A 26,367-nucleotide genomic window follows, 5' to 3' on the forward strand; every position below is an offset into this window, starting at 1 on the left:
AGAACTGAACACGGAGGAACAATCAATGGTGTAGAAATAAAAATGCACAGAAATGTAAATTCTAAGTAAACATTTAAATGTAGAAGGAGTAACACATTAAAAATGGCTTGCCTTAATGCTAGAAGTATCAAAAAAAAAAAGGTGAGTTGGAGTCGTATGTAGTGGAGCAGAATTATGATATTATAACAATAATGGAAACCTGGCTAAATAACACAGATGGGAGTGAGTGTAACAGAGAGATACACATTATTAGGAAGGACAGACAGAACAGAACAGGAGGTGGGGTGGCTGTTTATGTCAAAAAGGGATTTAAATGTCAGTCGTCTTCAGTTGGATGATGAGCCCCATCTTAGTGAGGACGTTGGGACTTCACCTGGAAAATATTAGGGAAAGAGGTCTGATTTTAGGAGTGTGTTACAGACCACCCAATGCAGACAGTCATTTTAACAGGGACCTGCGGTCAGGGTGGCAGAGCCTCACCAGTCATCATGAAAAGTACAAAAACTAATAATGATAACATAAAACAAACGTGTCCACTGGTCTGTGCTATAATTTTGTTTTCTGTGTGACTCCAATAATTTTGATAGTCAAAACCGCTGAATTTGCGCATTTCCTGTTGAAATGCAGGCGAGAAACGCGAGGTGCGGCAGCGACGAGCTTCACCTCACCTTGGACTGCGCTCTCCTCCTACACCGACGGACTTGATGTGTACAGCTGGCGCATGCCTGTCGCTGTCTCTCTGTACGTCACCAACATAACATTTGCAGACACGTCTATTATACACCCTGACTTTCCACAGTCTGGCTGATGTCTTTAATTTGCTGATCCACCATAAAACCACAGTGAGAAGGCACAGGGTGAGGCAGACAGTAGCGTGCCACCCTGAAGGGGGCGCACGTGAGCCCAACAGGTGCTCGTTGTTGCTGTTCTTCTCCACAGAGGCGCCAATAAGTTAGCGACATCAGAAAGTCAAGTGCTCTGCAGCGGGCCGTTTAGTTTTATTTTTTGTTCCGACTGACTGCCAAAATAGAAAATGAAGACTTTAAAAACGAAAGGAAAATAAGGAGGACTTTTACAAGAAAGTGACGGAGATTTCATGGAGAAGGATAGGCACGTGGACTTCATTTACAAATAAAGGTTAAGACCGTAAATGGTTTTCAATTTTATAAAAAAAAAAAAAAAAAAAAAAGGGATCAGACTAAGAAAAAATTCAATCCAATATTTAAAAACTAAATTTTGACCTTAAATAAAATATTCTTTTGTTTTTCTTGTTATCCTTTTGTATTCAAATTGATTAAAGTATCAGAATTAAACGCTTTTAAAAACTACTAAATATTTCAACCAAGATCAAAATTGAAATCCATTTTTTTTTTGTGAACATGAGAGCAACCATTAAGAAGGATATCAGGGAGGCTAAAAGACAGCTGGAGATAAGGAGAGAGACGACCGTAAAGACTCTTTAAATAGTACGAGAACAGTCAAGAAGGAGATCAAGTGCATCAGGAATAGTAAAGGGGAATTAAAAGATACAGACAGTGAAATAGCAGACGCCCTAAACTTACATTTGTCTGAGGTGTTCACAAGTCAGCCAGTGGATAACCTCAGAGCAGTAACAGGGACTACTAAGGAGGTGCTGAGGGATTTGGAAATTGTAGGAGATTAAATAAGATGAAATCAAACAAATCACCAGGCCCAGATAATATTTATCCTCGTGTTCATAAGGAGGCTAGTGAGTACAGATATAAACCACTGACACATATGTTTAGGAAGTCACTGATCACTGGAGAGATTCTGAAGGACTGGAAAATGGCAAATATCATCCCGTTATATAAAATGGGTGACAGGGCAGATCAGAGCAACTAGAGGCCAGTAAGCTTAACATGAAACATCACAGGAAAATTAATGGAAGGAATTAATAAGGAGAAGATTGAGAAACACACGGCAAGGACAGGAGTTACTAGGAACAGTTCTGTGTGCAGATTGGTTCTCCATAAAGACATAGCAGCACTAGAGAAGGTCCAGAGAAGAGCAACTCGGCTGATTATGGGGCTACAGGGGATGAGTTACGAGGAAAGATTCAAAGAGCTGAGCCTTCACAGTTTAAGGAAAAGAAGATTAAGAGGTGACGTGATTGAAGTTTTTAAAATGATGAAGGGAATCAGTAGAGTGGATCGAGACGGTGACTTTAAAATGAGTTCATCAAGAACACGGGGACACAGTTGGAAACTTGTTAAGGGTAAATTTCGCACAAACATTAGGAAGTTTTTCTTTACACAGAGAACGATAGACACTCGGAGTAAGAAACCAAGTATTGCGGTCACGTGGGCGTTCAGCCACTCGGCCTGCCAGCCGCTTCTTTCCTACGTGAGCCACTCTGCGCCACAGATTTTGCCTTCTTAGACCCTCAAACACTGGGCATTGTGTGGGGCGGACGTGCAGTTGTGTCCATTTTCAGGTTTGGTTTTATAGGATGCTGTCTCGTCACTTGAGTTTTGCTGTTTTTGTATCTTCAGCTGTAACCCTGACAGAAACTCCCCACAGCTATAATAAAGTTCAGCACGTCACTATAACGGCGCCTGTGAAGTCTTATCCAGGACGGCTGTCCCAATAGTTTAGAATATTCAGCCCTCACTGTGTAGAAGCACATCTTACAAATTTTATTGAACGACAACTTTAAACACAAAATGCCATTCATGATATGAATACTTAAACAGCAACACATAAGAGTGAGAAAACCAAGAAGTGCAGTTTGTCGAGTTGTCACATTTCTAGAGACAGGCGGTCATTTGGTGTCCGGTGGGGATGAGCCATGGAGGGCTGACCTCGGCCCTGACTGTCGGACTGCTGTTCTCCTGGACTTATGGGTCTTAAACCTCCAGATGTGTGACACATTTGTTATCTGATGCCATTTACACAGTTCTTTTAAACCCTAATTTCCTGTGCCTGACTTTATTTTCAGGACGCAGCATTAGTTACTTTCTTTGTGACTGCACTCATAAGCCTGTGTCTGCTGCTGTATGTCACGTAGTAACATGAATTTACATATGCAGGACCCTGGGGGCTCAGGGGGCTCCACGGTCACTTCTGGGTCTCAGTTTCTGTGTGAAGCTGGCACCCCTTCTGTAGGTCTCTGGGGGTTTTTATTTTCTGGAGGCTTTAGTCTCACCCCATGTCCCAGAGATGTGTGTCACATTAAGTGACTGTAGGGCGTCCCACCCAGAGTTGATCCCTGCCATGCCCCCACAGCGGTCTGTCTGTACGTGTGGCCCTCCCAGTGAGAAATTGTTTTTAGGTAACTGAATGTCGCCGTGCTAACACCCCCAGATCATTTCATGCACTTACCGATTGGAAATCACGTTGTTGTAGTAGCAGACGAGGTTCTCATAGATGACCTCTTTGTTCTGACTGATGAAGCGGTCTTGATAGCCGAACGCTCGTATTGTAGAAACACCCAGAAGGGTCTCACTGAAGTGAGAGATCACGGGAGATCGAGAAGCCCCGTCCAGTCGCCGAATCTGCCGGGAGCTTGCAATGTAGTATCTCTGTGGAGCACAGAAACAGGCAACCCTGACAATGGACGCCAGACATTTAAGGCTGTTTACGCCATTTTCATTACATCGATGAAGCCCAGCAGAACTAACCAGTGTGCCAGGGTACCAACCTCAAGCTGAACAGTCGTTTGCAATCCCATTAAAATATTCAACAACAACATTTATTTATATAGCATATTTTCATACAAATAATGGAGCTCAAAGTGCTCAAAATATTAAGTTGTGTGGAATCCAAAAAAGAATTTCATTCTAGCAATGCAAACTGAGCAGCCGAGTCAGGAAGTCAGCTGACACTGCAATGCTCTTTGATTTCCATCCATCCATCCATTTATTATCCAACCCGCTATATCCTAACTACAGGGTCACGGGGGTCTGCTGGAGCCAATCCCAGCCAACACAGGGCGCAAGGCAGGAAACAAACCCCGGGCAGGGTGCCAGCCCACCGCAGGGCACACACACCAAGCACACACTCAGGACAATTTAGGATCGCCAGTCCACCTAACCTGCATGTCTTTGGACTGTGGGAGGAAACCCAACGCAGACACGAGGAGAACATGCAAACTCCACGATGGGAGGACCCGGAAGTGAACCCAGCAGCGCTACCACTGCACCACCGTGCCACCCAGTTTGATTTCCTCACATTGTAATTTATAGTCATTTTGATTTATCTGCAAATGCTCATTTTTCAGTGATGGCATCCAGCCACACAATCCTAACACACTCAGATTCCTAACGTCAGAAATGGAGAAGAGCGTCTGCATCATCAGTCGCCCAAGGTGCCAATGACACTTACCTGAATACTGAAATACAGAATGGCAAGGGGGACGATAGCCACGGCGAACAAGGGAGTGGCCACGATAATGACCACAATGGTTGCCATCACATCCAGCAGGCAGTTGAACCAGGTGCGTAGGTAGTAGTGGAAACGCTCGTCGATGACGTAGATGTCCTGCGTTGAGCAAACCTCATCATTAGTCATTTGTGACAACACTCATAAAGTCAGATACAGAAAAAGTGAAATGCCACCAGAGACACAGATAAACTGGAGGTCATCTTTTAAATCGTTTTTAGGATTTAGATAATGCTGATCCAGTTCTTATAATTCTAGCAAAAATATGCCAAGGTGCTTTATATTTTAAATTATCAAAAAATCATTAAGTATACAGACGAGACTGAGCCCTGTCTGATATCGTCTGTCTTCCACTTGTGGAAGGACACTGTCCTCCTCCAGTAGGTCAAGCATCGATCAAAGTCAGCATCTTAAAACTACTCACTCAATAAATCAATCAATCGATCAATCGATAATGCCAACTACCCTCAAGCCTTGCTAGGCCTATCACTGGTCAGGACTTTGGCTCATCCACTTGTCCACCTCCCATGTACCACTTCAAATGCCCTGGCACCTCTGGACCCTAGGTAGCCCTTAAAGGCCCAGGGTTCTTAGGCAGCTTCCTGGCTGCCCGTCTTAAAGGCACAACATTGTGTCACCTCCTATTGAAAGGCCAGTCCACACTCACCCTTAATAAAGATGGAAGGCCGTCCAGGTTTTCCTGGTTAGGAAGATGAAGGTGTTCTTGCCACTTGCCAAGCCGCCATGACTTCACTGACTCTCCCTATCTGACGGAATCTTTCCATGGCAGAGCACTGCCCGTCCTGCTCCCCACAATGGCATGTAGATGTGGGACGAGATGTTTGATACAACAAGACACTGTATGTTTGTCACAGTCTGTTATCAATGTGGATTTTTTAACACTTATTGTGCCATGTTTAACTAAAAGAATGAGTGTGACAGTGTGCCATCTGTAGGAATGTATCGGCCCCCGTCTAACAAAATGCACTCCAGAAGACGCGCTGCTGCGGGAACTGAGGCGGAGTGTTTGGTTCATTTGGTTTTCACAACAGGGATGAAAGGGGATTGACAAATGAAAACAGACAACGGTGCACAAAAACTAAGAGTGCCCCTCCAGCGCCAGCTGACTGGGGGGCATGAAAGACCACTTGAACTGAAACAGCTGATGTAATAAAAGAGAAAGTGGAGGAGCAGGAAACCTTGGCTGAAACCGCTCGTCACATTTGGCTGCAATGTTCCCAGACTCCTGCCTTGTCCTGCCCAAAGACGGCAAACATCACCAGCCTCACATCACCAGTGTGGTTTTTCTTCTCTCTGAGTGGCCCTGTGCCACTCTTGCTCCAAACATAAAGCCATTAACTGAGGCCTGCAAGGGACCCAAAGGGTTTGGCACTAGAAACTCAGACATCCCCAGGCAGCTAAAGAGGAGTTCATCTGACCTTAGTGGATCTGCTGACGAGCTGACCGATGGGCGTCGTCTCAAAGAAAAGCAGAGGGAGATGCAGAATGCTGTCCAGCATTTGATGATGTAGCGTTCGTGAGGCCTGTAGAGTTCCTTTGGTCAAGACGAAGGCGCCGAAGCACACGGCCAGAGCTGCAAATCAGAGCAGAGTCACAAGAGATGAGCATTTAGTGGTCACTGATTGGTGCCACTTGGACCCCAGGACTGTGACGTAAACATCAAAGCTGTAAATGGCTACAAAACTACTCTGCTGTGATCCCCTGTGACCCCTCCTGGACAGGAGACCCGCCGGAGCAATTTGGGGGAAAAAAAGAAAAAATGGAAAGCACACCCGTTAGGAGTTGGGTCTAGTAAAGTGAAAAAGGCCTGAATACCCTGAGAGAGGCCTGAGGCCTACAGCCATGAGCGGTTTGTCTTTTTCAACATACTGTATGAGGGCATATCAACAGATATAGATAAAGGTCATGTAATTAGAAAACAAAACTGATGGCATTGCCCCCTCAAGTCGCCATTTCCAAGACATCAACTGGGAGAAACGTCTTCCCACTCCTCCATGCAGCTCTGTGGTGTTTGAGGCGTGTCTTGCATGTCCAGCCCGGTTCATACCCCATAGCAAATCTGAGCGTTGACTTGGCCATTCCAGAACCCTCCATTCCTTGGCGGCCGTACTGGTATGTTTTGGGTCATTGAATCTTCTGACAGATGGCCTCACATTATCCTGAGGCACCCTCTGGTAAAATGAAGAACTCTGTGATGGTGAGTCGCACCTACTCTTGTGCAGCCAAGCAGCCCCCAACTTAACATTTCCACCAACATGTTTTACAGCTGGCATCAAATGGGCAATTGCAGACTTTGTTTTTTTGCCAAACATTTGGCCAAAACACTTCATCTTTGCCTTGTCTGTTCGGAGCACATTCTTCCAAACGTCCTGGTCTTCTAGGTGCCCTGATGTTCTCACCTGCTGGCACATTTACGCAGCTTCTTTCTAATGGTGGACTTTGGCATCAACAGTGTCATGGAGGTCCCATGATGAAATTCTGGGCTTCTTAGAGATTTCTTTCATTATCTTTTCATGATCTTCTTATCATTATCTTTGCTGGGGCAGCCAGTTGTTTCAAGTCTTCTTTACTTGCAGATGATCATCCAGACAGTAGAATGGTTGATTTTGAATTGTTTGGAGATCCCTTCCCAGACTCTGCAGCATCTGTAATCTCCTTTCTGAAGGCCTCACAGAGCTCACCTCGGTGATAAGACTAAACGTCTGAGTTAAGTCTGTCTCACATTTCACAACATTTTCAGTCCCAGCCTTCATTCCCAGAATCTTTGTGTGTCGGACGCAGTTGGCGGTTCGCTCCTGTCAAGCTGCTCATCTAACATCACGTCTCCTGTGACTCACTCCAACTAGTCTGCGGCTCGCTCTGATAAAATGAAGCAGGTGTGATCTTGTCCTTAGTTGGAGGGGTGGGCTGTGCGAGCAGCAGAGAAGATGAGTGAAGAACCAATGAATGCTCATCCAGAAGTACAAGGCATAAAATGTACCAATGAGGAACTAGGAACGCTCATGTTTTGGACCTCGTAATCAGAAGAAGAGCTCATCTGTCTGATGTCTTGTGTGTTATGAACTAAAACAGAAAGGAAAAAGTAAAAATGAAAGGGCTGAGACTTTAGCTGAACTCACTGCAGCTCTTCACTCTTCATACTGCACTGGCAGTAACGTCAGGCACCACAATATTGGCCATCACAAAAGGGATGTGCTGGAAAGTCGGCGCTCAGTCGGTAGAGCAGACACAGCTCATGTGTTTCAGGTGTTTAAATTTATTACGGCTCAGCAAATCTGATAAAAAAGCTGCTGGATGGAACATCGGCTTTACCTTCAATGATGGGCTGGACGAGACCCTCTGATGAAGTTTGATCCTCTGCACAGATTTGTGGTGGTGATAAATGTGGGGGTCCACTTACTTTTTCCATGTGAAAATTTGCATTCAAGTTATGCAATGGATTACAAAATGTAAATGTGGCATAATGTTTGTTATATCACCTTTATCCATAGAAACTGTTGAAATGAAGATCAGATCTTGATATCTCCACATACTGTATGTTAAAAAAGAAACACGTGTGTCACTGGCTGTGCTTAACTTCTCACACACTCAGACAGACAATGAGAAAAGGGAAACGCCAAACCAGTGGGTCCCAACACACACAGCTTTAAATGCATTACAGTCAATCAAGGAAAAGTCCAAAAACAAACCAAAATATTAGAAAAAACTTCAAAGCTAACAATAAATTCTAAACTAGCCTAATGTAGAGAAAAGCCAAGCAATTTCTCTACATTCATAATGGCTAACACGGTACAACAACCTAGTACTACAAACTAGCCTAAGAAACCGACCTGTAATTGAAAAGGGCAAAAGGTTAGGGTGACAGGTGGGTTAGGGTTAGGGTAGAATTACAGAAATATAAACCGTGGACACAGAGAGAGGACAAGAAGCGTCTGTGGGCAGAGTGGCACAATCAGCCAGTACGTTTTATTGGATTTCTTTCTTTTTACTGCGACACTACACTGGTGTACAGCGCGTGTGGCGACATGAACTTTGGATTTTCAGTGTGTGTTCAGTGACTGGAATGCAAACTGAGGACTTGCATGTAGTCACCATAATAAAGCTGTCACAGGGACAAAGACTTTGGTTTAATAATTAGAAAATAACATGCGACGTTTGATGACAGAGTCTACGTACCGCTTGTGTAAATTCATCTTTACCTTAACACTTCATTTCATGTAACTGCTAAACAAATGACGTTTTCTTCATTTTTTTAATCAGGCTTTACTAATACTAAGGTCTAAAGATGCATCACAGAACAATGGAAAAAAACTTAAGAGTTTTAATGAAGTGGCACTCAAATGAACAGTACAAATAAACACATTGACATGTGGGCATTGCCCACTTTGCTTTGGCACACAAGGTGGCTGACAAAGCTTGTTAACCAAAGCTAAAGTGCCAGTTCTCCTCACAGGGCCCCACTTTGGAATTCACTTTCGGGGTTTTGTCTGATAAGAGTGAGCCATCACAGGCATGCTATTCAACATCTAGTCAGAGAACAAAAGGCCGTGACGCAACGACAATCAACCTTGATGGGCAAATCTTTGTACCAGTTGTCAACCAAAAGGTTGGGCACCCAAGAAACCAGCGGCAGAACGTCCACTCCTTCCTTTATAAGTCATGGCAAGCGCTAGATCTGCACTCTCTATGCGCTCCCATCCTGGCCGTCGCTTCTGCTCCATAGCAGGGCACTTATTGCCCAGCGTGTGGCTACCAACAAAGGAAGACCATCTGTATTGGAGTTGGATGAGGGTACCACGAGGCCACACCCTTTTAAAGTAAAGCAAGGTGACCAAGCAGGAGACACATAATGTGAAGCAGTGCATTTATCTGGCTAAGGATGGGTGCCAACTGATCCCCAAAGCAGACAATTTTACATGAGCTAAAGAGGACCACTGTGAAGCATTGATGACCAACAGCAGTACCACATAAAAAGTCAAGATCTGACCAAAGCAAAGAAGGAAAAGAGCATCTGAAGAAAGAAAGAAAGACCTCCTGAATATCCAGAGTCAGGTGACCCAGAAGGATTGGGACAAAGCATCACCTGCGGTTGGACTCAACACGAACCAAACAGCAAGTATGGTGACGTCGATTGTAACGTAGTAGTTAGGATGAAGTCAGCTAATGCAGTGTACTCTGGTGGAACAGAGAAGCCATGACCCGTGTGGGGGGGGGAGCTTGTGGCGGTTATGAGGTTCTCGTCTTAAATTCTGTAGGAAGGTTCAGAGCAGCATCTCACACACACACACACACACACACACACACACTGAGGACCTGTGTGTAGGGAGTCAATCCGTGTACACTAGCTGTGAAGAACTCAAAGCTGCCATCACAATGCAGGTGCTAGAAACTTTATAAACGAGCTAAGAACGTAATCCACCTTAATGGCTGAAAGACAGAATTCAGATTGGATTAGATTTTCAAGCCAGTCCAGAGTGAAGGATGTTTCCTGGGTAATTCTTGAGGTGAGAACGAAGCAATTAGAATTCATAAGTTATGTGCCTTTCTCCAGAGGTGTGGCGAGTGGCTTGGAATGGTACCCAGTTGGGACGCCCAGGAGGACCAGAGGAGGGCTTACGCCTCCTCCAGACCACAAGGGGGTGACCGCCCTGGTGGCTTTGGGGACCATGGGAACAGAGCTTAAAAGCTCAACCCTATAGGGGCCTGTGGTCACAGCCAGGGGACGTCCCAAAGCCTGAGGAGCCCAAGCCCTCAGCACTTCTGCCACACTTGGAAGTGCTGGGGGAAGAAGATCAGGGACACCCAGAGTGCTTCCGGGTGCGCAGCCGGTACTTTCGGCACACTTGGGAGTGCCAGCGGAAGCTAATTGGGAGGCACTTGGAGCTCGTCCGGGTGTGGATAAAAGGGGCCACCTCCCTCCATTCGATGGCTTGAGTCGGGTGAGAAGAAGGACGGAGCTCGGGAGGAGAGGAGTGGAGGCGGCCCAAAGAAAGAGAGGCATTGGAAGGGCCTGGACTTTGGGGAAGTACTGGGGTTGTGTGTGGCACTTTACTATTGTAAATATGAAACGAGTGTTGGGTGATGAACCATCGGTGTCCGCCTGTCTGTCTGTGTCTCCAGAGGCGAGACTATGCTAGCATACATTTATATCTTGTGTAGTCCGTTATTGGCCTTTGTCTGTATACTTGTGTATATTCATCCTTTATTATCCTTATGTTATAAATACATTGTATTATTTGATTTACTGCAGTAAACATGTTGTGAATGTTATTTAACGTGGACTTTCACTGATGTATTCCTTCATAGACTATACAGATCTGCTCATCCCAGGCGGAAGGTGAGACGCGAGATGCCGCACACATTCCACAGTAGGCTGCGTTAAAGATGTGCTACAGGGACACTGAAAGGTTTTTCTTGTTTGAAAAAGACAACTGGCTCACCGAGCATCAGGACCACACGCACATTATTCTCAGGTCTACCAACTTCACAGGCAATGCCTTTACAGACTAGAAATGCAGCTTCTGCCAGTACAATACAATACAATACAGTTTATTATCGTGTTGACCAAAATCACACAGAAAGTGCCGCAATCGGCTTTAACAGGCCCTGACTCTTGACAGCCCCCCAGCCTTGACTCTCTAAGACGACGAGAAAAAACTCCCTAAAAAACCTTGTAGGGAAAAATGGAAGAAACCTCAGGAAAGGCAGTTCAAAGTTCAGTGCCACTTAGTGTGATCTCTGAGTTGTGGGCAGGGCATTTTGGGAATGTGGGTGTGGTCAAATGTTTAACTCAACCCACACTTTGGACACTGCCTGGAGCAGCTCAAAAATTAAATACATTCTTACCAGCACCCTCCTTCTGGTCACCTTGGCATACAGGTGCCACTTGAATGTACACTGGGCATGAAGAGGCTGAATGCTACATGAAAACAGCAATTCCAAACACTAGGAATGACTTTAAAAATGACCTCAAGTAAAAGGGCAGTTTAGTCAGTGTTTTAAGTGCCTGCTAACCAGCTGGCACAGGTGACATTGTGCCACAAAATGACATTCATCTGCTCATTTAAAGCCCAGTTTTGGAGTTGCTAGGAGCTGCAGTCTATTCCAACAGAACCGGGTACAAGCTATGAAGGAGCCCTGGACAAGCTGCCAGTCTGTCACAGGACTCACTCGACCTCAGCCCCAAACTGCTAATCTTTGGGATGCAAGGGGGACACCAGAGAACCTGGAGGAGGACTTCACCATGGACACAGACCATCTCAAGACTAAGCATCAAGCTGCCCTCTTTGGCTTTTCCCTCATAAGGCTCCAATTGTGACAGTCATTTTTAGGCCTGTTGGGGGTCCTGCCAGGGTCAGTGCTTGCGGCGATTCTGACATTGAACAAACTGCAGGAGTTGCCACACTTTGGCCTTACCATCTACTCGGCCTGGCGCCTCAGGGTCACATTTACACAGTCCAAGCAGAAGTTTTCTTGCACGTCTTGATTTCTAGTTTTTCTTTACACAGAGAGCTATACAGACATGGATGTGGTGGGCCGTAGGACTCTGGGGACATTCAAAACTCAGCTTGATGTTGATGTTTGGAGGAATTAGGAAGACAGGAATGACGAGCTTTGTTGGGCTGAATGGCCCGTTCTTGTCAAATGTTTTTCTGATGTTCTTTGGATCAGAAGCCCAAGGCTTTGGATAACAAACAGACAATCTCTTTGTTGTTGTGCTACTTGCTTAAGGAAGAGCTTTTAAGGCAGAGAAGACATTTCTGGCTTGCTTTTCGGATTTTGTTTTAGTATGTTGGGTCATGACATTCAATATTAACCCTTCAGTGTCATAGACTGTGTTTCACCCCTGGCATCTTCATCTCCTGGCCCATTACCAAATCATTCCATGTCCACTCTCACTCATAAAATGCAAATCCATGCAACGTCCAGCTAAAGTTTAAAACGTGTTACCTTGTATGACACCCAGTTCTCCATACATGCGCAGCCGTGAATCTCTGAGTTCTATCCACTTAGCCATTTCCTGAACCTGCTTGGCTTCATCTGTCCAAGTCCTCAGCAGCCAGTTCTGCCCCAGTGAGACTACGTTTTGACTTATGTAGGCCATCATGGTGAGAGTCACCCAGAAGGTGCCAAACGAGTTCAGGTACTTCAAGATGACGGAGCCTTTAACCTGACAATAAGGACCAAGCAGATTCGATGGTGAGTGGAGCTGGCAAGAAAAACACTGCAGGAAACTTCTGGAAGGCTAAAATAAGAAGACAGTAAGAAAATAAACCTGCATACCCATGTGCCTTACACCCATGATACTGTGTTTCCCAGAAAATAAGATTTAGGATTAGGAAAGGCTCAGGCCTGTCTATAAAAGGGAACTGCCTGCAGAGCAGAGAGACAGGATCGTGTCGAGCAGCAGAAACAAACATGTCTACAGCACTGAAGGTTCCCAAGAGTACAATGAGCTCCATAACTGCTTACATGGAAGAAGTGTGGAACAGCAGGACTCCTCCTAGAGCTGGCTGCATAGTCAAACTGAGCAGTTAGGGGAGAAGAACCTTGGAAAGAGAGGGGTGACCAGAAACCCAATGGCCATCCTGCCTGAGCTCCAGACAAGCTCTAGTGGGGATGGGAGAAACTTCAAGAAGATCACCCATCACTGCATCACTCCACTAAGGTGGGCTTTATGGCAGAGTGATCAGACCGCAGATGAAAACCTGCTTGGAGTTTACAAAAAGGCACCTAAAGGGCTCTTAGGCTGTGAAAAAGAAGATTATCTGGTCCGTGGACACTAAGATTGAACTGTTTGACCTCAGATCTAAGTGACACGTTTGAAGGGGACTGGGCAGTCTAATGGTCTGGAATCCCTACAGATTTTATTTTTTTCTCCAGCCGTCTGGAGTTTTTTTTTGTATTTTCTGTCCACCCTGGCCATTGGACCTTACTCTTATTCTATGTGAATTTATGTTGTCTTATTTTAATTTCTTATTTTGTCTTTTATTTTTCTATTCTTCATTATGTAAAGCACTTTGAGCTACTGTTTGTATGAAAATGTGCTATAGAAATAAATGTTGTTGTTGTTGTTGAAGAAACCCAAGCACTGCTCATCATTTGAGTAATGCCATTCAAACTTTGAAGCATGGTGGTGTCAGCATCAGGAATTGGGAGACTAGACAGGAATTAGGGAACGCTGAACGGATCAAAGTGCAGAGATATTCTTAATGAAAACCTGCTCAGAGCACTCTGGACTAGAGACTTGGCCAAAGGTTTACCTTCCAACAGGACAATGACCCTGAGCACAAAGCAAAGACAAGACAGGAGTGGCTTATGGTCAACTCTGTGAATGTCCTGTTGAGGCCCAGCCAGTGGCCAGACTTGAACCTGATCAAACATCTCTGATGAGACCTGAAAACAGCCTGGCAGAGCCTGTGAGGGTCTGCAGGGTACATTGGCAGAACATCCACAGATCCTGGTGGGCCTAGCTTGTCACATCAGATCCAAGAACACTCCAAGCTGGAATCCTTGCCAAAGTACTCAATGAAGGTTTTAATATTTGTGTGTGAAGAAGGTGAATGGGCTGAAAGCCCTGCAATTATTTGTTATTTATATGTGTGCCCAATGGATGGGTCTTGTTCAACTTGTGAGCTCCCAACTGGTTTTTCAAACCCATATGAAACTGCAAGGAAGTTGTTGAAGGTTGTGAAGTCACTGTTCACAAGATAAGAGCTACGTTCCACATGACCCAAGCTTACAAGCTGCCAGACGTTTCCTGACATGTCAAAAATATTTGGGTGGCGTAGCTTGAGCTCATCAGGTTTGAGAGGTCAAGTGAGCTGATTAAGAACTTTGGTTCAATCTGACCAATCAGGAACTGACTCAATGTTTTTACATTTTTACAAGTAGGGCTGCAAACGTTTGTGGACAGAGAGGAAGGAAGATACGCTGGTGGAGACAGGTGACGGAAACCATTGGCTCTTTAAGATTTCTTCTGAGAATTATTATGGTTAGGTAATCAAAGAAGAAATCCTGAGGACCACTGGTCAACGGCTACAAATTCCTGGCAGCACTGCATGTTTGTGAAGTATTATGGTTACTCGCTATTTGACTACACTGATGACATACAGTATGTGCTGTTGGGTACAAGTTCTATGTATGCAGTTCGGGCCGTAATCTCACATCTCCTCTCGGTTCTAATTTATAATTGGACACACAGTAGGTCTTCCTTTCTCTATGTGGCTATGACTATGCATCTGGCCCTTCAGAAATTCTCCAACACTCGGCTCACGTAACTTTGGGTGAAGCTTTAATTCCATGCAACTGATTAATAAAACGTGTACTTAATAAACTATGTTCTTCTCTTGGAACGTGACATTCATGAAGATCTCCTGAGCTGTGCTAGAGGTGTCAGTGTCCATTTGGCACCAGCTTTAGGCCTAACATTTAATGAGGTGAACAGCCAAGCTGTATAAAGTTAGGCAGCCTGGTCTAAACAACATGGCAGAAATCACTAGTGACAAGAAGGTCGCCCCGCAGTCCAGATCTTAATTTTTAACTCACACTTCCAGTTGCAACTTCTTCTTTCTTCATCAGGAGTCGGCCTTTGTTCTCGTGGGATGACCTGTAAGTAAACAGATTTATTTGAAAGTGCGGCCGAGTGCGTGGCTGTCACTTGATGCCCGTGTTTAGGGCACATCGAGTCATTAAGCCAAGCAGTCAGTAAAGTAAAGGAGGAATGAAACATGAAGGCCTACAGTTTAAAGCCCAGGAAAGAAGCTGCACATCGGGAAGATCCAGTGGTTTGGGATCAGAGAAGGGAGAGCTAAAAGTAACTCACGTATTGTGGACTCTATCAAGGAATCAACATCAAGCATAAGCTTACGCTTTCTCCAGAGACGCTGGGTTTTCTTTCTTTTGCCCAGCAGTGCACGTGATGTTCTACATTGTGGTGTACAAGTTTGGTGCTCCAACGGTTATTTTTGTATAATGACTAGCAGGCCACGTGCGCTTTGCTGCAGTCGCTGTAGTTGGAATAAATATGCATCTACATGCGACTTATAGAGCTTCTTTATATACAACATTTTTGGTTTGTCCTCCTGGAGCCAAAATATATAAATTTTCTCTATGACTAATTTGTGAATATGCTACATAAAAAATAGAAACGGGAAAAAAGGGCAACAGCACCGGGAACAACAGTAAAAAACAAGAGTAAATGAGACAAAGTAAAAGTCTACTAAACACTAAAGTACAAAAACGAAGTAGAAAGAAACAGTAAACCGCAACACCGGCACACAGCGTCTACTAAACACTAAGAAACACTAATTAGAAACACTAAAGGAAAAAATACTATTCAGTAAGTACTGCGTCTAGTAAACAGTAAATCAGTAAAGGAGAGACGACTGAACACTAAGGAAAAAAAACGGCAAGACCGCGTCAGCTGCGGAGCTCAACTCGGAGCGAAATGAAGTGAATGGGAGGGGAGATGATCACGTGACTCCCCCACCAGCCTTAACGCTCCATCCCTCCACAAACACAGTCTCTCGGATCCCAACTCTCCTTTATATGTATAGATTAATTTAATTAAATGATGTTTTTCTTGTTGCTGACATCATTTAGAATTTCATTGTTGAGGTCACTGCAGCGCCATTTTACACGTTTAACAGGCAACTGGAACAGACGACAAAAACAACAGCATACGGCATAATGTGCTCTGACTTTCTGAAAGCCTTTGACTCAGTCGTCCAACTCCAAAGATTCATTCTGAAAGTAGAAGCTGCAGAACCGACGAAACTGGAACCTCGAGTTGGTCAATGGGCAGGAGAAGAGGAGACTGGAGTGAGGTCGTCAGTGAGGGGTCTCTCCTGGGGGCCGTTACTTTTTCTAAATCATGACACGGTTTCCAGTGTAGGCAGCAAACTTGTGAAATTCACAGATGACACTAAAATTGAAGGGATGGCAGACACTGAGGAGGCAGCAAAAACAATTTAAAAAGTCCTGGACAAGTAGAAAAGTGCAAACTTGTACACGTGAACAAAAGGAGCATCAATTATAAATACAAGACGAGCTACAGGACTTAGGGGTTTATGTGGACACAATGTTCTCATTATCAAAGCGATGTGAAAAAGCAATTAAAAAGACAAATGAAATGTTAGGTTACATCATTAAAACTGTTGTATAAAAGTCGAGGGGCGTTGGGCTCAGACTATAAAACACACTAGTGAGACCACATCTGGAGAACTGTGTGCAATTCTGGGCGCTTGACGCTGTGCAGAGGAGAGTCACCAAGTGCATCATGGGACTTAAGGTCATGTTGTACTGTGACAGACTCAGAGAATGAAACCTGAGCAGAGGAGACTGCGTGGGGACCTCATCCAGGTCTTCAAAGTCCACGAAGGCTTTGATAAAGGAGGTCCAGCAGAATTCTTTCTATCAAATGGTGAAACTCGGGTGGACACCAGTGGAACTGAAGGATTAGTGCATTCAAGACTGCAGCAAGGAAGTACACAAGACATGGAGTTTAACCGGAAAACCTGGAAACCTATAAGGAGGATCTGGATGAGACACTGGGACAGCCGAGCTATTAGCTAAACAAATGAGTGACAAATGGACTGAATGGTTTCCTCTCATTTGTCACGCTTTTTTGTGCAATGTTCAATATTCTCAGTGGCTTTGATGTTGGCAAATATGCTATTGCTGGTCATCAGAACAATCTGGATGAGAACAGGATGCTCAGCCAAACAAAGCTTGCCAGTCCTGTCCACTTCAATTCTTCTAAAAAATGTCAAGTCGCGTTGTGAAAGTCCCTCAAGTCCTCCTGTGTACCACATTACTTGGTCTCTTGTTATTCCAAGTGTCTATCGTTCTTTGTGTAAAGAAAAACTTCCTAATGTTTGTGCTAAATTTACCCTTAACAAGTTTCCAACTGTGTCCCCGTGTTCTTGATGAACTCATTTTAAAGTCACCGTCTCGATCCACTGGACTAATTCTCTTCATCATTTTAAACACCTCAGTCATGTCACCTCTTCACCTTCTTTTGCTTAAACTGTAAAGGCTCAGCTCTTTTAATCTTGCCTCATAACTCATCCCCTGTAGCCCTGAATCAGCCTCGTCGCTCTTCTCTGGACTATATGTAGGTCTGCTGCACCAAACACTTAAACAAACAAACATGGGATCTCTCGCCATTGAGTGGTAATTTGTGCAACTCTCTGCCACTCTACTTGGTCATTTACACCATGTGCCAGAGGTTCTCTGGGTGAAGCAAAACATTTGTGCAAAATTGAATCTTAGCAAGTTTCCAACTGTTTCCCTGCATTCTTGGTGAACTCATTTTAAAGTCCTCACTTTAACAATTTCTTTCAAAAGTTGACCAATCGTGTCACCTCTTAACCTCCATTCATATAAACTGTGAAGGCTCAGCTCTTTTAATCTTCACTCATAACTCATCCCCTGTAGCCCTTAATCAGCCTCATTGTTCTTCTCTGGACCTTCTCTGGTGCTGTTATGTCTTTATGGAGACCCAAACTGCACCCTGGACTCCAGATGAGGCCTCACCATTGTGTTATAAAGCCTGAGCAGAACCTCCTGTGACTTGTACTCCACACATCAAGGCGCTATATAACCTGACAGTCTATTAGTCTCCTTAATGGCTTCTCAACACTGTCTGGAAGTTGATATCTTAGAGTCCACTAAGTCTCATAAGGTGGACTCTCGATTTTCAGACCTCCCATTTTTACTTCCTATATGTAATTCTTTACATTTACTGACATTAAATCTTATCTGCCACAAATCCTCCCAAGGTCCCACTGTGATCCGTCTCGAAGGTGGCACTACAGATGGCATCTTAGTTGCTGATGGTTTTTTGGGTGGTGTCACGGTAGTAGGAGTGTCCAAGTATATCGATGACAAATGAAAATCACAATTAGCTAAACACGGAAAAGATTCTTAGGCAATCGGGACATTTTTGCAATGATTTTCTGACTACGAGTTTAGCACCCATTTCATTGAAAGCCTTTGGAACGAGCACATCTGGTCATAACAGGTGGGTGACACTCTTTGAAATAAGTCACAAAAATAAACAGACACAGCCATTAGATACTCGGAAAAAAAAACCCATTGAGTCCACACAAACACAAAAACCAAAAAATGGAAACCAAAACCAGAGTCATAAAAGATAAGACGTTTGATCAGAGAGAGGCGACTGTTCTGCCAAGGTGTCTCTTGTCTGGTTGGCCGATGGCTCACTTGCCCCAAAACTCTCATCCACACCCTTTCTGTTTCAGTGATGTTCTGGTTGATGTGTAGTGGCTTTACTCCTGCGAATATTTGCTATTTATTTTGTGACTTGAAATGTATTTTGCGGTTTGTTATATTTTTTTCGATCAACATTTTTGTTTTGCCACAATCACCGCGGTTTAGCTGAACTGTTTTTGTTTACTGCTGGCCATTTTATGGTTGGCCACACATTCCCCCTGCTGTCATGTGACACCAGGCAGCCATGCATCGTGATGTCATGACCTGGAAGTAATGTGCTCATCCTGGTGTCCTCGTTTGTCAGGATAAAGCACCTCCGCATGTTCTTTGATGACTTTAATATTTCAGGCTCGTTGTTTTGGTTTTGTTTGACATCCTGTCACTTGTGACCCTTACGTTGTCCTTTGCCTGTGTACTTCGCTGCTCCAGTCTCCTGGTCTTTTCATAAAATGGGTTTTCTCTGCCTTCATTCCACTTATGGCAGAACATCATCCCAACTCCCATGAAACACATAAGGTTCATTTGTACCGTAATTAATTAAAAAGTGAGTGTTAATCAGAACACTGGCTCAAACGGTAATGTAATGTGTTCAGATCTGCTAAATCTCCTAGGGTCAGAGACAAGGTCACTACACACAATGTCTCAACATCATTTAGTCTCAGGCAGGCTCAACATGGCGTCTTCACCGACTCTGGTCATGTCACAAGTCCTACTTACCCTGTTGATACTTTTCCATGTTTGACATTACTCTCGTCTTTCTTGTGCATCTCTGTTAAAGACAAGACAAAGGTTTAAATGTCAGTGGTTCTTAATTATCAGTTTGCAAAGCAGTTAGAGAACATAACTCGTGATTATCCATGGAGAGTAAACGAGCCGACTAAAGACTTGACATAAATGCCACATCTCAGATGCTGTGAAGATGACTTAGTGTTGAAGATTCACTCCTAAATAAGCAAGAAAATCAAGTCAAAGGAGTTCACCTTTCAAAATGAGTGAAACGTGACTTCCAGAGACGTTGTTTAAGCCATTTTTATAAAATGGGGGCCTTTACACCTCCTTTCACAAGAAGACTCACCTTCAGCCTCAGGCCTGCTCTTCTCCTCAGGTTTACTGCAATACTTTTCAAGAAAGTCGGCAAACCTCCGCTTATCAGACAGCAGCTTCTCATAGGAGCCCATTTCAATAATTCTGCCCTCGTCCATAACTAGTATTTGATCAGCTAAAGGCAGCACTACGGTACTGTTAGTCACGAGAACACGGGTCTGAAAAAGAACAAAAAATAATAATATTAATAATAACAAGTAACAATAATTTAATTATCGGGTGCTGTCCTAAATGCTCCTTACAAAGACTTACAAATAAAATCAACAGCAAAACAGCAAGAAAGAAGTAAACTTACAAGAAATTCATGAACAAATAATGAAATCCCATTTGATACGCCAGTTTGAAGAGACGTGTTTTAAGAATAGTTTGACATTTTCTTATTGAATCGAGCTGACGAATATGAGCAGGGAGAGAATTCCAGAGCGCTGTAAGAGAAAACTCAGGGTCGGTAAAGATGAAGACGAGGATCCGTGAGTGTGAGAAGAGGCGTAAAGTGTGTAAAGATCACAAAGATAGACTGTGGAGAGCTCAGTTTTATATTGAATACGGTAAAGGCAGGGAGCCAACCAAGGTGGAAAAGAATCCGTGTAGTATGTTTAGTGGCGTTAGAACAGGCCGAGTACACGAGCAGCAGAATTCTGTATAAGTTGAAAACAATGGATACATTTTTAGGGATGCCAGACAAAATGGCATTACAGTTGTCTAAGGCATTCATTAAAACTTCTGCACTATGTTTGGTCCAAATTGGACAAAGTCTAGAACTATTTTGAAAAAAAAAAACAATCCTAAAAACTTTAATTTACCCAGAATGACACGCAGACTCTTGATCTGAGAGGAGATACAGTGGAACCTCGGGTCACAAACATCTCGGACCACGTACAAATCGGGTTACGACCAAAAAAGTTTGTCAAACTTTTGCATCTGCTCACGACCACACACTCGGGTGACGAATAAGCCAGTTTCCCTTCCAGTTCGTACGCACCGATGATCCCTGTACAGTACGTCGTTCTCAATCAGACGTGCATCGCGCAGAGGGACTTTACCTCAAAACTGTAACCTCCTCTCCACCCAGTTCCTCCTCACTTCCTCCATGCCAGAACTCGACTCCTGCAAGGTTGCTTTTCTTGGTTGTTTATGGTTAGTTTTTGTATAAATTACAGATTTTTCAAATTTTCATTTTATTCCCTGTGCTTAAAACTCATTAAAAAAAGTGTTTACAGCGAGCGGTTCGTCAGGCTGTAGCGTGAACTCTTGCAACGTGAGTTTGCTCTGTTGAAGGTTTTCTCAGTGTTATTCAATGTTTTTACTTTTAGTTTACTATTACGCTGTGCATTCAGTGGTGTAATTAACTATTTGTGTGCTTAAAAATCATTAAAAATATATATATATATATTTACATACAGTTTGTACGGTCCAGAACAGATTAATTGTATTTACACACAATCCTATGGGGGAAATTACTTTGGGTCACGACCAAATCGGGTTACGACAGAGTTTTGGAACAAATTACGGTCATGACCCGAGGTTCTACTGTATTTGTAAATGTATTGTTTATCAAAACTGGAGAATTGTGAGCCTTAGCAAGAACAGATTTCATACCATCAAGGAGTGCTTTTATTTTATTATTGTTTAACCAAAGAAAATTATGCATCATCCATAACTTTATGTCCTGTAGACAAGCAGTAAGAATATTAGGGTGAAGAACAGCACTGGATTCAGTGGATAAATAAAGCATAACAATGAAACTGAACACCATAATGATGCTGAAATATATTACCTATAGGAAAAATATAATTAAGGAAAAGAATTGTCCCCAACACCGAGCCCTGTGCTACTCCCTGTGTAGCCACTGTACCCTCCGACCCAAAGCCCTTCACCTGAACAAACTGCCTTCCATCTGTGAGATAAGAGGAAAACCATCGATACACAAGGCCACAAACTCCGAAATGAGCTAAACGTTCCAAAAGTATCAGATGGCTGGAGTATCAAATGCAGAACTGAGATCCACAAGTACAAGGATTGTTAAAAGTCCCACGTCTGCTGACCGGAGAAGATCGTTTGTAATTTTGACCAATGCAGATTCAGTGCTATGTGTTGAACGAATGCCAGATTTAAATTGTTCAAATGGGTTATTTTTTTGAAATTCTTTTCAAACATTTTTGTTATAAATGGAATTAGGTCGGCCATTACAAACGTTTTCAGGGTCTAAATCAGGTTTTTTCAGAAGTGGTGTAAGTGAAGCCATCTTTAATGAAGGAGGAACCATGCCAATGGCACGGGAAGAGTTCATTATCAAAGGATAAATGTTTAGCCAGCAGAACTTCACGAGACCAGCAGTTACTGGAATTAGTAGAGGAATTGGGTAATTTGTTATAAGCTCCGAAATATCATTTTCAGTTGCTAGACTGAATTCTGAGAATAAAGTATTTGGGAGGGGAACAGGGGGTCTCACTAGAAAGCATTTCATTTTCTGCGAGGATAAGAGAAGCAAGTTGCTGGTGAGTCTCCCTGATCTTAGAACTGAAGAAGCCCAACAAGTCACAGTAATGTTTAGCAGTGAACTTCAAGTGGATGACATTTTCTGGTGGTGCAATTAGCCTGTAGAGGAACGAGCTGTAGCATTACACCCTCCTGTACTCATAATGTTAGAATGAGTGACACACAGTCTTCACTGCAGGACGAGCGTGTTTGTAGCGTAACACACGATCTGCGTACGTTCCTCATTGGACAGCAGACGGTTAAACAGACGGTCCAGAGTTCAGATATAAACCAGGGAGCAGTACGCGTAAATGAAAGAGTCCGCGTGTTTAAAGGAGCCAACGTATTGAGAGGAGAAGACAGAAGAGCGTTACAAGGATCCGTTGATATTTGATGGAGTGGCAGTTAGGGCTTAAACAGGCCGTAGGTTACGTAGGCCAATACAATTCTCAGCATTGACATTAGGGAATGTGACGACGTGTGGAGCCTCTGATTTACTAAGAGGTAGGCTAAGATCAAACATAATCGCTTTATGATCCAAATAGACAGGCGACTGTGGGGCACAACACCAGAGCAGCAGACATTTCTAACGGGGATCATTTATGAAAGGACTGCACGAGGGATTGCATAGTCACTTGACTCCTGGCACAGGATAAGGAATAAAGCAGTCAAGATATAGTTAATCAGTCCATCCCAATCCATTATTTACTTTATATTCAGTTACATGATATTTTTAATCATGTTTTTAATACATTCCTCTAAATGTGACTGCAGATTTTCATTTTATTTAACGATTCAATAAACTGAGTAAAACAAGGTTGACCCGCATAACTAAATTATTCCTAAAAATAAATATACTATTTGTATTTTATACACATTCAGATAACAAAATGGTCTGAAATGTTTAATGCTGCTGTTCGACCTCATCCTGAATGACCGAAGTCTGCTCTGCAGCCTGTCTCGCCCTTCTCATATTTTCGGGGGTCTTTGCAGTTCTTGATGGCCCAACAGACACATCCTCCCACTACCAGTAAGCTGACATATGAAGAACCACTTTCAAGTAGTCGCAGGAGGAGTTCACTCTTTCTGAGGCATGTTAACGTAATACAGAATCTTCTTTACAATACAATACAATACAATGTATTGTTGTGTAGCCTAGAATCACACAAGGAGTGCCGTGGTGGGCTTTAACAGCCCCCCAGCCTTTTCTCTCTAAGAAGACAAGAAAAGACCCTTGCAAGGAAAAAATGGAAGACACCTCAGGAAAGGCAGTTCAAGGAGAGACCCCTTTCCAGGTAGGCTGGGCGTGCAGTGGGTGTCAAAAAGAAAAAGGGGGTCAATACAATACAATACAATACCCAGAACACAAGTCATCCTCAATACAGTATGTACAGTATGGATGTGTTACACCCCGTGAGAGATTTACTGTACATCCAATAGATACCATAATGGAGGACAAGTTCAACTGGTCGACTCCTCATCACGACCGCTGAAACTGCATTTACATGAAAGACTGCCACAGCACCACATATACCCCCACAGTACCGTCCCACCTCCCACAATGCCCCTAAATTTGTGTTGCTCCTGTTCTTTTCATTTTGTCATTTCAGACTGGCTTTGCAGCCCCTTATCCTCACAAGCTTGTCTGCGTCATTCCCTCCTCTCACCCATTTGCAGGGCCGTCTTAACGCATGGGCATGCTGGGCAGTTGCCCGGGGACCCCACAAACATAGGGTTGCCATGCTAATCTGTGTATGTTGTGACTTGCTGTCAATAAATAAATACTTTACTATACTAAACTATAAATATTTGTTCTGGTGTTACAAGTGGACATTGGCATTCGCCTCTGATTTAGTGTCAACCTCACATACCTGTATGTCAACGGATCTCACGCACTACGTAACGTAAAAGCGTAGAAGTTAACGTCACTTCAACTCAATTCTCTGCAAAGAACTTTCACAAATGTTTGTGTTGAACACTTGACTGATAATAAATATCCATCCATCCTCGAACCTGCTATATCCTAACTACAGGGTCATGGGGGTCTGCTGGAGCCAATCCCAGCCAACACAGGGCACAAGGCAGGAAACAAACCCCGGGCAGGGCGCCAACCCATCAAAAGGCACAAACACACACACACACTAGGGACAATTTAGGACCACCAATCCACCTAACCTGCATGTCTTTGGACTGTGGGAGGAAACCCATGCAGGCACGGGGAGAAAATACAAACTCCACACAGGGAGGACCCGGGAAGCGAACCCACTTGGGTCTCCTTACTGCGAGGCAGCAGTGCTACCCACTGTGCCACCCTGATAATAAATAATTCAGCGTAATTTCATACTGTGCCTTCTCTTTGTGTTTTTCAAGGCTCACGTTTCATTGTTCAGACGTTTGTGTTGATTAATCTTTGCATGTTTTTTAATGTTTAAACACTGATTTTGAAGGAAGTACCAATGCAATAACTCTATGTTTCATTTTGTCGACTTTATTCCTGTGAGTGGTTGTATAGGTAGGGGCGCCAGTGCTCTGCTTTGCCCGGGGGCCTATAATGCTGTTCAGACGGCGCTGGCCATTTCCGTCTGACCGTTTTGCAGGTTTTAGTTGTGGAGGACGTTCATTATATTTTTTGATGCCACAGATATGAAGAGCTCTCTGTGAGGCTGCGTGTAAACAGATCGCATACCATCACGATAAACATGTACACTAAAAAGGGGGCACAGAATTCAGGCTTGGACACACCCGGCTCATTTTACTACACAATTATGTGGCCGTCCATCCCGAACACGTCCAAGTCATGACACATATTTGAAGAAGTGCTGCTCTAGCCCAGCCGAGGTTTTACGCATGGCATCAGAGAAACAGGCCTCACTCCACAGGATTCATTCACGCTTCACAAAATGTTATATTTTGTTTTTTGAAATGAAACTTACTTTATTTTTCAGAAGTCCTGCTGGTCCAATAACTTTTTCTAAAAGTTGATTCCCGACATGGACGTCGACAGCTGACAAGGGATCGTCCAGCAGATAGATGTCCGCATCAGCATAGACAGCCCTGGCGAGGCTCACTCGCTGTTTCTGGCCTCCACTTAAATTCACGCCCTGCACAGGCAAACAGAAGCTTTGTGACTTGAAGGAGCTCGGAATTCAGAAGTAACAAAATACTCAACTGTGAAGACATAAAGGTGGCCTGCACTTCAAATCCACTCATGGTGCATCCAAACCGTTCACCTACATGGTATTTTAGGCCTTTCAAATTATTTTGCAATCTCCAGATCTACAACATCTTCTTAACTTCATACCTGTGGTCTTATGAATGGAGAGTTCAGGAGATCTACAGGAACAGATGATCTTATTCTGAAATAAGTAGAACCCCTGAAAATGAAAATCTGAGATGACCAGACAGCCAACCTCTATATAAATAAAGCGATAAGACGTCCATCTGTCTGGCATCTGTGCCCTTGCCCAGGAGTAATGTCATCTGGTGTCCACAAGTGGGCGGTAATGTCTAATGAACAAAGGCAAGCAGCCAGTGTCAGATAGATAGCAAGTAAACTGTACATTGTGTGTCCAGGCATCCCATCATCCCACGTCCACAACAGGGCTGATGATAAAAAGCAACAAGAAGCACAAAGAACGAGGGCTGGTAGGCCTCTCCGGAGAACAGAGGTTCACAAATGCACAACGTGATCGAAACAGAGGGACGTACCGCTAAGCCCATTGTGATAAATCGGAATAAGAGAGGTGACTCGTTATACTCTTTAACATTGCGCTTACTGTACGATGTGCACATTTCATCGTCCTTTCATTTCTCACTTGAGTTTGCGTGTTTCATTCAGTGTTTGAATAAATAAAAATGTCAGTAAGTGCCGACGAGCGGAGTGTTCACTACGGTTCTGGGATTTCTTAACACAAATTTGATTACAAAGTTTTTTCAGGTTCTTCAGTCCAAAGATAGGATGTGAATAAATGGCAGCCCATCATTTGTAGTTGTGATACGATGATGTCGTGAGCGGTGACCACATAGAGACACGTGATGACAGCTGGCATAGCAACAATCAAGAACTTGTGAAAAATGAACAGAATTGTGTTGCAGTAAAAATAATAATAATCATACTAAACAAAA

General features: G+C 43.7%; 1 protein-coding gene across 1 annotated transcript in view; it reads right to left on the bottom strand.

Annotated features, from left to right (window-relative positions):
* Positions 1-26,367, bottom strand: part of LOC120524644 (multidrug resistance-associated protein 1-like) — a 104,469-nt gene that overhangs the window by 25,801 nt on the left and 52,301 nt on the right. Inside the window, exons 15-22 of the mRNA XM_039746471.1 lie at positions 25,176-25,343; positions 19,736-19,922; positions 19,378-19,429; positions 14,971-15,031; positions 12,373-12,592; positions 5,841-5,995; positions 4,345-4,500; positions 3,343-3,542 (exon numbers count right to left, since the gene is read on the bottom strand). Of these exons, the coding sequence (XP_039602405.1) occupies positions 3,343-3,542; positions 4,345-4,500; positions 5,841-5,995; positions 12,373-12,592; positions 14,971-15,031; positions 19,378-19,429; positions 19,736-19,922; positions 25,176-25,343 (1,199 nt within the window). The remainder of the gene's footprint in view (positions 1-3,342; positions 3,543-4,344; positions 4,501-5,840; positions 5,996-12,372; positions 12,593-14,970; positions 15,032-19,377; positions 19,430-19,735; positions 19,923-25,175; positions 25,344-26,367) is intronic.

This window comes from Polypterus senegalus, chromosome 2, assembly GCF_016835505.1.
Source record: "Polypterus senegalus isolate Bchr_013 chromosome 2, ASM1683550v1, whole genome shotgun sequence".
Taxonomy (NCBI): Eukaryota; Metazoa; Chordata; class Cladistia; order Polypteriformes; family Polypteridae; genus Polypterus; species Polypterus senegalus.